This window comes from Gastrolobium bilobum, unplaced genomic scaffold (assembly GCF_033153095.1).
Source record: "Gastrolobium bilobum isolate Gb01-03AN ecotype WA unplaced genomic scaffold, APGP_CSIRO_Gbil_v1 utg18685, whole genome shotgun sequence".
Classification (NCBI taxonomy): domain Eukaryota; kingdom Viridiplantae; phylum Streptophyta; class Magnoliopsida; order Fabales; family Fabaceae; genus Gastrolobium; species Gastrolobium bilobum.
Window position 1 is genome coordinate 157044 of NW_026898737.1, and position 10992 is coordinate 168035.

At 36.2% G+C, this 10992-nt stretch overlaps 1 protein-coding gene across 1 annotated transcript; it reads left to right on the forward strand.

The window, feature by feature from the left end:
- The first annotated feature begins 730 nt into the window (after window positions 1–730).
- On the forward strand, window positions 731–10992 carry LOC133283666 (uncharacterized). The gene is made up of 7 exons (XM_061480560.1): window positions 731–890; window positions 1777–1904; window positions 7064–7093; window positions 7209–7322; window positions 9691–10081; window positions 10198–10355; window positions 10703–10992. Exons 1-7 carry the CDS (start codon window positions 845–847, stop codon window positions 10946–10948), a joined length of 1113 nt encoding a protein of 370 aa, XP_061336544.1. The 5' UTR covers window positions 731–844; the 3' UTR covers window positions 10949–10992.

Here is a 10992-nt window from a genome sequence, read left to right on the forward strand (position 1 = left end):
AAGACAACGTGTTTTGAAATAGTAAAATCAAGTCACATATGACACACATCACATAGCCTCTGTTACTTTCTTCCAATGTTTGAGAAAATCGGACCGACCGGTTGGATTTGGAATCCGATAAATTAATCATTTGATCAGTTTAGTTATCATATTAGATCGGCTAAGTATCAGATTTGGTGCGACCTGGTCGATTTTGATGAAAACCGGTAACTCGGCCATTGTTTTTTCTAAAAAGATATTTTCAAAAAAAATTTGTTTTCAAAAAATAAATCATAATTAACATATTTAAGGGATCTGTTATTTATTGACTTACATAAGTTATGTACCAATAACACTAATATTATCTCAATTATGCATTATGCAAAAAAAATTTGATTTTAATTTAATTTATAATTAAAGATGACGTTTATTGAACTTGAAACACTAATATCCCAAATATTATATGTTTATTCAATACTTTATTGAACAATAATGTATAATTTATTATTTATTATATTAAAATATTTATAATTTATATTATTTTATTAAATATTTGAGTATATTTATAATTTTTTAATATAAATCATAATCATACGGTTTAATTAATAATCCACTGATTAAATCAGTAATCCGATACCTGGACGAGATGATTGATCGAACCAATTTTAATAACATGGTTGGCTTCCAATAACTGTTTTTTTTTTTTTTTACTGTGTGCATTTTCATGGCGCTTCCGAAGCTCTTCCTTCTCTGCACGCTTTTTTCTCTAACTCTAATCTTCTCACACATCAGCGCCAATGTTCCCATTGGAGAAAGCGCTGAACCAACTGAAATAACCGAACTCGAATTTTCTGATTCATCGGCTATGAAGATCGAATTGGATCAACTCAAGTCTAAAATCCAAACTCTTGGTCTGTTCTCTATCATGTTTTGTTTTATTTTATTTTAATTTCACTGAGTGGAAACTGCTTGCTATGTTTGGATGGAAAAGAATGGAGGGAAACGTTTTAACGTTGTTTTGGAGTTTGATTCCACTTAAAGGTTGTTTTGTTAACTCAATTAACTTAGTCTTCAGCGGGTTACGAAACTTAAGAGCTTCTATAAATGGAACAATAGTTTTAGTGAATCTGAATCTGAGGTTGCCAAATTTGTATTAAGTTATTGAAGTTGAAGTTGAAGTTGAAGTTTACACTCTGTGTTGAATCGCGTGCTGTTGAAGTTGCTGTTGTTTTGCTTCATCTTAGTCTGTCTGAGATTTACTTATACAAGCAAAACATGTTTAGCTTGTGGCTTTTATATGGCGCTTCTTGGATGTCACTATATCTGCTTATGCATTTTCAGTGTGATGCTTATGAATGTAGTGTTGTAATTTTATGAAGATAGCCTCTGATAACATGAGATTGGTTTTGAGTGCTTTATACTAGAGGGTACATTGTGGGGGTCCATTTAATGGTCAACTGATTGTCACTTGCTTGAAACCTCTGTTGTTTGTTTTAATTATTTAAATTAGCTACAATATCTGATCAAATTATTTTGCGTCTTGGTTCAGGTATGAATAAGTCTATCTTTATTTTATGCTTATTTTTGAATTATTGGCACTTAAGCCAGAGACATGAATATACATAGTTCCTATAGATAGTTAATGATTCACAATCAGAGGGACTTTATTCATAGTTTCCTCCAAATTTCAAGCAGCTCTTATATTTACCCTCTTATTTTTTATCGTCTGGACATGGGGTTTTCTTTTATGCTTTTATTGATGGATAATGCATGTTGTGCCTATTTTTTTATTTGAAGAATCTCACGTCAGCAAAAGTTCCCAAGAAGTGAAGAAGAAGGATGAAATAATAGCAGAAAAGGAAAAAATCATTCAAGATAGGATGAATAGCATTGAGACCTTGCAGAATGAGATTGCTTCTCTTGAGGTGAGATATTGGGACTAAACTTCTTGTATAAAATTTTCATATTATGTTCTTCATTTTCATCTAAACTCATTGAATCTATGAATTGCAGTATTTCTGACGTCAAGGTATTCAACTAAGGGCATTATACACTATTTCCATTCTGTTATTCTTGGAGCATTCTGAAACATTACTAGAGTTGGAATCACATACTTTGATGTTCTTTATTATTTCTTTTTAATTGTAACTTGTATCTTAAGAATTAGACCACGTGTAATTTAAGTTAGTTGATTAGTTGAACTGATTCCTATTTTTACGGAAGAAGTTAGATTAGTTAGCTTAGTTAGCTTTTCGGTTATACTTCAGAGCTTCATGTATATAAGTTGTAACTGTACATTCAGATAGTGTGAATATTCATTTTTCCTATTCTTCCAGATGAGTTTCTTGGATTCTAATATGGTATCAGAGCTCTGAAGAGAGCTCTGGTATCGCCACTTTCATCTTGTTTCTGATTCTTCTCTTCTGTGAAACTTTACCTTCCTTAACCTTTGAAGCTTTGAAGTTCGATCAACAATGGCGAACCAGAGTTCTCTTCCAGATCACTTGACAAATCCATCAAACTCTTTGTATCTCCATCCTAGTGAAAATCCTTCAATAACTCTAGTCAATCCTCCTCTGAATGGACGTAACTTTCACACTTGGGTACGTGCCATGAGGATGGCTCTTCTCTCCAAGAATAAATTGTGCTTCGTAAATGGAAGCTTTGTAGTTCCTAACGAAGATGATCTTCTCTTCCCAGCTTGGGAGCGCTGCAACACAATGGTGTTATCTTGGATTCATAACTCCATTGATCAATCTATCTCAAGGTCAATTCTCTGGATCGAAAAGGCTGCTGATGTGTGGAGTGATCTCCATGACAGATTCTCGCAATCTGATGTTTTCAGAATTGCGGATCTCCAAGAAGAAATTCATCGTTTGTGTCAGGGAGAAAAATCTGTAAGTGATTATTACACTGAGATGAAGACACTGTGGGATGAACTTGATACTCTTCATCCACTGCCGAAATGTTATTGTGGTGCTTTAGATGAAGTGAGAAAGTCAAGGGAACGTGATCAGGTTATCAGATTCCTGAAAGGTCTAGGTGATCAATTTTCGCATGTTCGTTCACAGATTATGTTGATCGAACCACTTCCGAATATGAACAAGGCCTTCTCCCTAGTTACACAACAAGAACGTCAAGTGAATAATAGAATTTACAATGAAGCTTTGGTTTCGAAAGCATATTGCAGATCAACGTGGAGCTCGAGATATGAATCAGAACTCTAACAAGTTCAGATTTGCAAAGCCGAGGGGAACCAAATTGTGCACATACTGTGGGAGGACTAACCATACAGTAGATACATGCTATGCAAAGCATGGTTATCCACCAGGTTTTAAGTCCAGACCAAGAAATGTTTCTGCTAATGCTGTGTTGCATGAAAGCGATGGAGTTTATGCACAAAATAATACACAAGATGCTGTTGTCTTGTCTCAAGAGCAATATCAGAACATGCTAAATTTGATTCAGCAAACTCCACCTCAGAAAGGAGAAGAAAGTACAATTACTCATGCTGCCAACATGACTCATGCCTCATCTTCAAGTGCATATGTTACAGCACCTTCTCAAGGTTCTGGTAAGACGTTTCTTCACTGGATTCTTGACACAGGTGCCACAGATCACATCTCATGTGCATCTTCATCTTTTACTTTGCTGCATAAAATCAAACCAGTGTCAATTAATTTGCCTAATGGTTCTACGGTCATGGCCTGTCACTCAGGGGATGTCCACTTATTGCCAAATTTGATTTTAACTAACGTTCTCTATGTTCCTGAATTTTGTGTTAACTTGATCTCAGTGGTGAAGTTACTTCAATCTCTCGATTGTGAACTCATTTTTCGTGGCTTTATGTGCCATATCAAGCAGATTCAGTCTCAACAAGTGATTGGTTCAGCTAGGCTATGCAATGGCCTTTTCTTCATGAGTCAAGATGCACAGATGATAAGGAGTTGAAGACTGTTGATTTTAATAAATCTACCACTGTTAGATATGCTAATAATTTGTCCATAGACACTGCCACTCTGTGGCACTTTCGTTTAGGACACATTTCTGACTCTGTATTGAAAGTCATGTGTGACAAGTTTCCTTTTCTTACTCACAAAAATAATGCTCCCTGTGACATTTGCCATATGGCTAAACAGAAAAGACTTTCTTATGACTTGAGCACAAGCAGAGCTTCCCAAGCATTTGAACTGATCCATGTTGATATTTGGGGACCATTCTCCACTCCCTCTATTACTGGTCACGAGTATTTTCTGACCATTGTCGATGATCACTCAAGATTTACATGGACTCTTTTGATGCATAATAAAGGGGAAGCAAGAACTCATTTACGTAATTTTGTTGCAATGGTTGAAAACCAATTTTCAGCTTCTGTAAAAACCATTAGAAGTGATAATGGAGTTGAGTTCACTATGCATGAGTTTTATTCTAGCAAAGGCATTACTCATCAGACTTCCTGTGTTGAATGCCCCCAGCAAAATGGAATTGCAGAGAGGAAACATCAACATTTGCTCAATATTGCACGCGCTCTAATGTTTCAAGCCAAATTACCAATTCAGTTCTGGTCCTTTTCTATTTTACATGTTGTGCATCTGTTGAATAGACTGAGTAGTCCACTATTACAAAACAGTACACCTTATGAGCTATTATATGCTAGGCCACCTGTATTAATTCATCTACGGGTGTTCGGTTGTTTATGCTTTGCTAGCACACTCATTTCTCATCGTCAGAAGTTCAGCTCACGTGCCCGAAAATGTGTTCTACTGGGGTATAAAGAAGGAGTAAAGGGCTATGTACTTTATGACCTGCAATCCCATGAGATCTTCACTTCAAGGAACGTGATCTTCTATGAGCACAATTTTCCATTCTCTGCCTCAGAAGGTCAATTCACTAATGCACAAGTCACTGTCTCATTAAACCATTTGCCTGAAGACCCTTTCCTATTGCCAAATATTAATCCTATTCCATCTAACCCCATCAACCCTATCAATCCTACTCCCGTGACTCAACCCTCAGCACCTTTTATTCCTGACTGTCCTTTACCTCCACCTGTACCTGCTATTCCCAATGTTAGCTTTGATGAGAATAGTTCTCCTCACCCTCGTCGTCCTATTCGAACTAAAAGACCCCCAACCTATCTCAATGACTTTCACTGTACCCTATCTACCAAAACCCACTACCCCTTATCCTCGGTCTTATCCTATGATACCTGTCCCTCTCATCATCAATCTTTATGCTTTAACCTCAATTCCCATACTGAACCCAAACACTATTCTGAGGCAGTCCAACATCAGTGTTGGAGAGATGCCATGGATGCTGAGCTTTTGGTTCTCGAACAAAACAACACTTGGCTGCTTACTGATCTCCCTCCCAATAAACATCCCATTGGTTGTAAATGGGTGTTCAAAGTAAAATATCATGCTAATGGGAGTGTGGAAAGATATAAGGCGCGCTTGGTGGCAAAGGGGTACACTCAACTTGAAGGTGTTGACTTCCTTGATACATTCTCCCCTGTTGCTAAAATAACCACCATCAGAACACTCCTTGCCATTGCATCTTCTAAGGGTTGGATTCTTGAACAGTTGGATGTCAATAATGCTTTCTTGCATGGCGATCTGCATGAAGAAGTATATATGACTTTACCTCCTGGAATCCAAAGCTCAAGTTCCAATCAGGTCTGCAAGTTGCAAAAATCCTTGTATGGCTTAAAGCAGGCTAGCCGTCAATGGTATTCAAAACTCACTTCTGCTCTTCTCTCTATTGGTTATCAACAGTCCGAAGCTGATCATTCCCTTCTCACCAAATCTCAGTCTGGTTCTTTCACAGCTCTTCTTATTTATGTTGATGATATTGTGTTAGCTGGGGATGATGCTAAGGAAATTCAGCATGTTAAACAATTCCTTGATGCTACGTTTCGCATTAAGGATTTGGGGGCCCTACACTACTTCCTTGGTTTAGAGATATCCCGATCTGATAATGGATTGGTGATCAACCAACGCAAGTATGCACTTGAGTAAATAGATGATGGTGGGTTGTTAGGCTCCAAACCATGCTCAACTCCAATGGAGCCGGGTACTAAATTGGAAAAAGATAAAGGACAGCCTTGCTTAGATCCTGGCAGTTACAAAAGATTGGTAGGAAGGTTGTTATATTTGACAACAACACGTCCGGATATATGCCATGCTGTACAACAACTCAGTTAGCATGTTGGACATCCCACTGATATTCATGTTCAGGCTGCTACTCGTGTGTTGAAATATTTGAAAGGAACTCCAGGAAAAAGACTATTTTTTGGTGCTAAAAATGAGTCCAAGATCAGTGCATTTGCTGATTCTGATTGGGCAACCTGTCCTGATACAAGGCGTTCAATCACTGGATATTGTATCTTCTATGGTTCTTCACTAATTGGGTGGAGATCTAAGAAGCAGAATACAGTTTCTAGGTCATCATCAGAAGCTGAGTATAGGGCCTTAGCAAGCTTAACGTGTGAATTACAGTGGATGCGTTATTTGCTTGATGATTTGAACATTAAACTGTCTCAACCAATGGCAGTATTCTGTGATAACAGATCTGCGATCTACCTTGCTTATAATCCTGCTTTCTATGAGCGTTCTAAGCACATAGAGATCGATTGTCACATAGTACGGGAGAAGATTATCAGTGGTCTCATTCATCTGTTACTTGTTGCTTCTTCAGAACAGTTAGCAGACTCCTTTACCAAAGCCTTGGCTCCACGAACGTTTCAACAGCTAGTTGGCAAGCTGGGATTGCTTGATATGCACCTCCCACCTTGAGGGGGGATGATGAGAATAGTTCTTATTGGTTGGAGCTTTGTTAAATTAGACCACGTGTAATTTAAGTTAGTTGATTAGTTGAACTGATTCCTATTTTTACGGAAGAAGTTAGATTAGTTAGCTTTTCGGTTATACTTCAGAGCTTCATGTATATAAGTTGTAACTGTACATTCAGATAGTGTGAATATTCATTTTTCCTATTCTTCTAGATGAGTTTCTTGGATTCTAATATTAAGACCCCTTCAAAACTAATGTCTAGTTTTCTACCATGTCGTGTTTTTCTCTCTCAGAAAAACGGGGTGTTGAATGCTGAGGAGCAGGTTAGGAAGGCTCATGAACGCTCTGGTGAACTACAAAAACGGGGTAGTTATGAATTATTTAGAGTGTGTAATTGATTATAATTCTTTTGTGCATACTTTCAAAATCCTTATGTAGGCATACAAGCTTAAAGGGGACCAAGAAAAACAAAACATGGAGAAAGTGGCCTTGGAAACCCGGGTAACTAAAGCTGAGGAAAAGATTCATGACTTGAACTCAAAGTTAGAGGATGTAAGTTTTATGTTTGGGTTAGATTGTTCTTACTTATATATACCACTTCAAAGTTCAAAGTATAATTTTCATGTATAATATACTGTTGGAGCCATTCTTCTAAGTATACTATAATAAAAATACTTGTGGTGATGTATCTTTCTTTTTTTCTCCCACCTCCCCCACCCCCATTTGTGTAAAATGAGCTGCCTTGTAAAAAATTGGGCATAGGAATATCCAGTATACCTTATCATGCTTATTGTTCATAATGAGAGGGTATCCTCCTTTTTTTTCTATTTACATTTTATTCTCTCTTTTTTCTACCTAAGCCTACAATTTTAAGCATATTCTTCTAGTTGTAATGAACACGCTTTAAGGATAATTTATTTTTTATTTTTGTGTATTCCTGTCCACCTTGGTCTTACTGTTCCACTCACACCACAACTTCATATTTAAATTGTTTGCTTGAAGTTGCCAATTTCTGATTATGTTTTTGTTGTAAAACATTAACAGATTCCCCACTAAGACTTGATTGACTGATAACTATTTTCTTCTAGTTATTTCTTGCCACACTCCTGGGAACATGGTATATGCACATCGATGGCAAAGCTTGTTTTCACTCTTTATATGCATAAATTGTGGGAATTTATTCTTCTTTTCTTTTCTATTAATGGGTTATTTTGTTCAAGATTAGTCTCAGTGTAAGGGTGTATAGCACTGTGCAAAAGAGAAAGGGTAAGTGTTACTATTAAAGGCATGTCTTCAGTTCAAAACTCTTGGATATTATTGCTGAGTTGGTGACTACTTTGGGTTTTGTCAAGACATGAGGGCATGTTTCTGGTCACAATAAATCTAGTGCCTAAGAATGGGTTATTGTGCACGCTGTAGCCTATGTTATAGAGTATGGTAATGTTCATGAGTAAAATTTGATGGGCAGGACAGTTATCGTACAAGTTGTTGTTCGTAAGTTGTAGTGGTAGGTAGTAATAGCATGGGATCTCATTGATGTGATTGTGTTAGGAATCCAGAAGTGGATTCTCAGTTTTCGGAGACAGAGATAAAAAAAAAGGAGAGAAATGAAAAGAAAAGAAAAAAAATACTTTTGTAGTGTTTATTGATTTATAAACAGAGACCTAAGAACAAAATTCACCCTCAAGATTACCTTTCACAAAGAGTTCCCCCTTTCTACAACAAAACTATTGCTTCTCTCCTCCTGTTTAAGGTAATTCCCTACCTCTGCAACTTTAACAGCCTAACTATTCTAACTTACTACTCTCTAGCGCTAATAGTTAGGCTATGTTATCAATTGCGGCGCTATTGCACTGTAACGGCGCAAAGCGCACTCTCTCTGCATAAAACACTGATGTGTCCTTGTGTGTGCAGTGTCCTATGTCCAATTTAAGGAGGGAAAATTGACTTTTGACCCCCCTTTATCATAATACTGATATGTATGGTCACATAATATTTCAACCAGCTTTTTAGGCTGGTGGTCATTGCAATTTGCAACAGTCTTGTTAAGTTGTCGTTTTCAGCATCCTCGAGTTGCCTTTCCAACAATGATTTTTGGGAGCCCAAATTATATTATTTGGTCATTTTTTATTTTTTTTCAAATGATTTATTTTTAGCAAACTTAAAGCTTACTCTGTTTTAACTTAAGGGGAGTGTTAGAATATTTAGAATATATTGAAGATATCTTATAATATTAAGATTATATTTTAATATAGTTAAGAGTATTCTAGAGAATCTCTTATTATTAGTTTTCCTATTTCCATATATTTTATGATTTGTTTCCTTACTTTAGAAGTATCTTATTTTTTATTTATTTTATTTTGGTTTCCGATGGGTGTCTCTACCCATTTGAATGAGACTAATCTCCTTCTGGCGTAGAGCGTGAAGGTTTTTGCCACGGGTCCTAAGTTGCTTTGCCATCCTATTTAATATAAATAGGGATTAATACTTTGTCTTTTGTAATCACATCAATCATTCCATATGACAACATAATTCATAATATTCCATCTCTATTATTCCCTCTCTCAGTCAGTCGTCCCTCTCTATCCCTATAACTTTAACATTTTCCTATCTCAAAAAGGTAAAAAAAAAAAAGCTTATTTATTGCAATTTAAATTTTTTGACCTTACCTGTATAGATCCCTTAGTTTTGCATAAACCATATAGGTTGATCCATTATTTTATTTTCTCTTGATGAACATTTGCATGCAGATGCTTTTTGATACTTATCAGTAATTCAGCATCACAATAGTAAGCATTAATCTTGTCTAGTTGTTGCCTAAACAATATCATGCTTAGTTTGACCTTGCTCCTGCACTGAACATCCATGTCATGTGCCCTTCTTTTCTTTTAATTTTGTCTAATAATGTCTTCATTTTCAGGTGGTGGAATCTCCAAATTCTAACTCCAATAGCAGAAATGCTAAAGCTTTTTCTCCCTTCAAGAAATTTCTGATGCAGTCTTATTATGACAGACATACGAACTTACATGATTCAGATTTTGAAAATTTCATGTCTCAAGAAGTCCCTTTTGGTTTTTGTGAAGTGCTTCCAAATAACCATAATTTCTTGTTGAGACCGTCAGTTCTAAAGCGCAATCTTATTGGTGGAAGTTCTCATCCATCTGTGTCGACATTAATCAAATTTCCAACCCAACAGTCGAAGTCTTTGTCTGAACTTTTAAGCTACTCATGCGAATTCATAATTATTGAAAGACTGTCTTCTGGTGTTTTTGCTGATCCATTTGAATTACAACGTCTTGTTCAGCGTGGTGGTAAATACTCTTCATCTGATTTTCAGATTTTAAGGAAAAATGGGAGAAAAGTCCGTGTTTTTAATTTCCAGGAATATTGCCATGTTTCTTCAAGTTAATAACACTTTTTATTGCAGTGTTCAATGATATAGCTGTTTTTGGTGACACAAATCTGGAGCTGCCTTCATTCTTGTCCAATCGTTCTGCTGTTGAAATCCACTTAGATGTTGACCCAAATATATTGCTAGAGCCAAGTGATATCAAAATAGAGCTTCCATTGCATGCACGATATCAAGTAAGGTTATTATGTTTCAGTTTATATCTTAAATTCTTAATGCCATTTTCAGCTAAGCTTGCCCTTTATATTTATTTGAGTCTAATGTTATGCAAAGGAAGTAGGGTATGTATCTTTTGAAGGCATTATCATCATATGATAATTTCTTCAACTTGAGATCAAGATATGCAAGTATGCAACAATACACCGTTGTAATACTATACTAGAAGTAGTATTTCTATAGGTTTGTCCATTTGCAAGAACAAAATAGGTGTGGCTTGAACAAAATACTATATAACTATAGTTTGTCCTTAGCAAGTACTCTACATGATTTCATCAATTCCTATCTTTACCTCTTCTTTTTGCAGCCTCTGAATGAAAGCGGCTACTGCACAGTTGAATTTGGTGCACCGGATATGTTAGTGCGCTGCAGCACAAAGGAAAACGTGGAAAATCGCAATTGCTTCTTCAAATTGAAAATTGATGATGCTAATCTATACGATGCTGATATTGTTTGGAGTATACCTTCTGGAAGAAAGGCACATGCTGAAATTGTTTCCGGAGTTACATTTATTGCAGTCTTGTTATCAACTCTTGTAATTGTTGTCACGTAATATTATTCTAACAGCAGATTGAGCAAGGATTTAAAACAATCTTA